This window comes from Mesitornis unicolor, unplaced genomic scaffold (genome assembly GCF_000695765.1).
Source record: "Mesitornis unicolor isolate BGI_N332 unplaced genomic scaffold, ASM69576v1 scaffold31820, whole genome shotgun sequence".
NCBI classification, from domain to species: Eukaryota; Metazoa; Chordata; class Aves; order Mesitornithiformes; family Mesitornithidae; genus Mesitornis; species Mesitornis unicolor.
The window spans coordinates 14,452-16,270 of NW_010159468.1; the positions used below are offsets into that span (position 1 = coordinate 14,452).

Consider the following 1,819-nt stretch of genomic DNA (forward strand, 5'->3'; position numbering starts at 1 on the left):
CACAGGCAGAATAAAGCAAACCTCGACAACCACACACCACAAAAGCAAGACAACTCAAACCCACAGCAGAAGGCCCAGCTCTGCACTCAGACCCACCACTCGCTGCTGCGAGGTGCAGACCCTGCCACGGGGGAGGCTGAGCTGGGCCTGCCAGGGCTGGAGCATCACCACTCCCTTGCCTGGCTCACTCCAAGGAACAGCAGAACAGCTGCAACCTCACAGCAGAACAAACCGGACTAATAAAATTTGTTCCCTATAGCAAAGACAGTAAGTCCAGCACGATGTTACCTAACACTGTCTAAAGTTCACAGCTGAAAGCTCTGAGAAACGCTGGCACAGTAGGCAGGATGGCTGAGTTTCAAACACTCACTTTCTGACTGTGTTACGATGCTCATCCCTAATTACACGACCCATCCTTGCTACAGATCCTTCCTGACCTATTTGCTGCAAACAAACAGCCTGGTAAACATCTCATCCGCAGAGGAGCTGCAGAGGAAGACAGGAGGGGAGGTAAACCCGGAACACCTCCCTCATCACAGGAGGAGCCGCCACGAAGCCATCTGAGGACTCTGAACACACACAGGACCGTGGCCTCTGCCTTCACTGCATCCTGTGCACAGGGCCAAGAGAGGCTGGAGACTGCACCCCTACCCCGCAGGCAGGAGCAGGCTGCTCTCTGCAGGTGCCCTGTGAAAACTCTTACTGCCTCAGGAGCACTTTGATCAAAAGCGGATGGCAGCAACAACTGCTACCAGCCAGACCACTTGCTCTGCCCAACAGCCTTGCTTTAGCTCCAGCCCTGTTCCAGCCTCCTCACCTGCCTGAATCCACTCATACAACAGAAAGAAAAAAGGAGAAATGTTAAAAACACTGAATTTTTTGCGTGTGCTGGCAGCCGTGTTGCAGGATTTGACCTACGGGCACGGCACCCCGCAGACACTGACAGGCCCCTCTGTGGGGGCTTCAACAAGCAAGCAGGTGGGTTTTCACCCTGGTCCCCAGAGGTGCAATGCTGTGCAGGTAGAGCTGAGGGTGCAGGCTTAAAAAGAAATGGGGTTAAAGTATGGTTGTGCATTAACTGCTTCTAGAAGAGACAAGACTCCAGCAAAACTCCAAACAATCAAGTACCTAATGTGCACTATATATCCAAAAATAGTGATGGCTTAGAAACAGAAATCTTTCATGCCCACATCCTTGGACCTGACCTACTCCAGCTTGGCTGCCCAGCAAGCTGGCTCTGCAATTTTCTTATTACCAGGTCTGGTAGCAGAACTCTGGGGGTGCAGGGACCACCACAGACCATCACGACTACCCACATCTTTCTGTCAGAAGAGAGGCCCAGGGGAGCTCAGTGCATGGCCTGGGGTAGGTGGCCCAAACACAGGCTGCGACCTCTAGAAGAGTCAAGCTTTTTTGTGTTTATAAGGAAACATACACCTTAGCACCCAACTGCAAGAGGAACATCCACTCCTCCCCATGAAGCTGTCCCTCACCTTAAGGAGGACGAAGAACTCAAAGACACGGCGGAAGGAGGGTGGGAAGAGGCGAGCGTAGGTCACTGCCATCTTGAAGAAGAGCGCATGGAACAGGCGGTCGCGCACGTTGATCAGGGGGTTCTGGTTGAGGTTAGGGTTCCGGACGCCCCGGTTGTTCCCCCCGGCAGCCCCACCGCCCCCGTTGTTGTTGGCCGGGTGGTGGTTGTTGGCGTTGGGCTGGTTCTCGGACATCCTGACGCCTGCAGCAGGAGCCGAAGGGCGCTGACGGCACTGACCTGGACCGGAGGAGCCGTTCCTCCTCTACTGAGCGGACTCGGGGCAAG

The 1,819-nt window shown here is 54.5% G+C and overlaps 1 protein-coding gene across 1 annotated transcript in view; it reads right to left on the minus strand.

Annotated features, from left to right (window-relative positions):
* TMEM259 (transmembrane protein 259) overlaps positions 1–1,727 on the minus strand; it is an 11,080-nt gene extending 9,353 nt beyond the window's left edge. Inside the window, exon 1 of the mRNA XM_010186813.1 lies at positions 1,494–1,727. Within this exon, the coding sequence (XP_010185115.1) occupies positions 1,494–1,727 (234 nt within the window). The remainder of the gene's footprint in view (positions 1–1,493) is intronic.
* Positions 1,728–1,819: the final 92 nt, after the last annotated feature.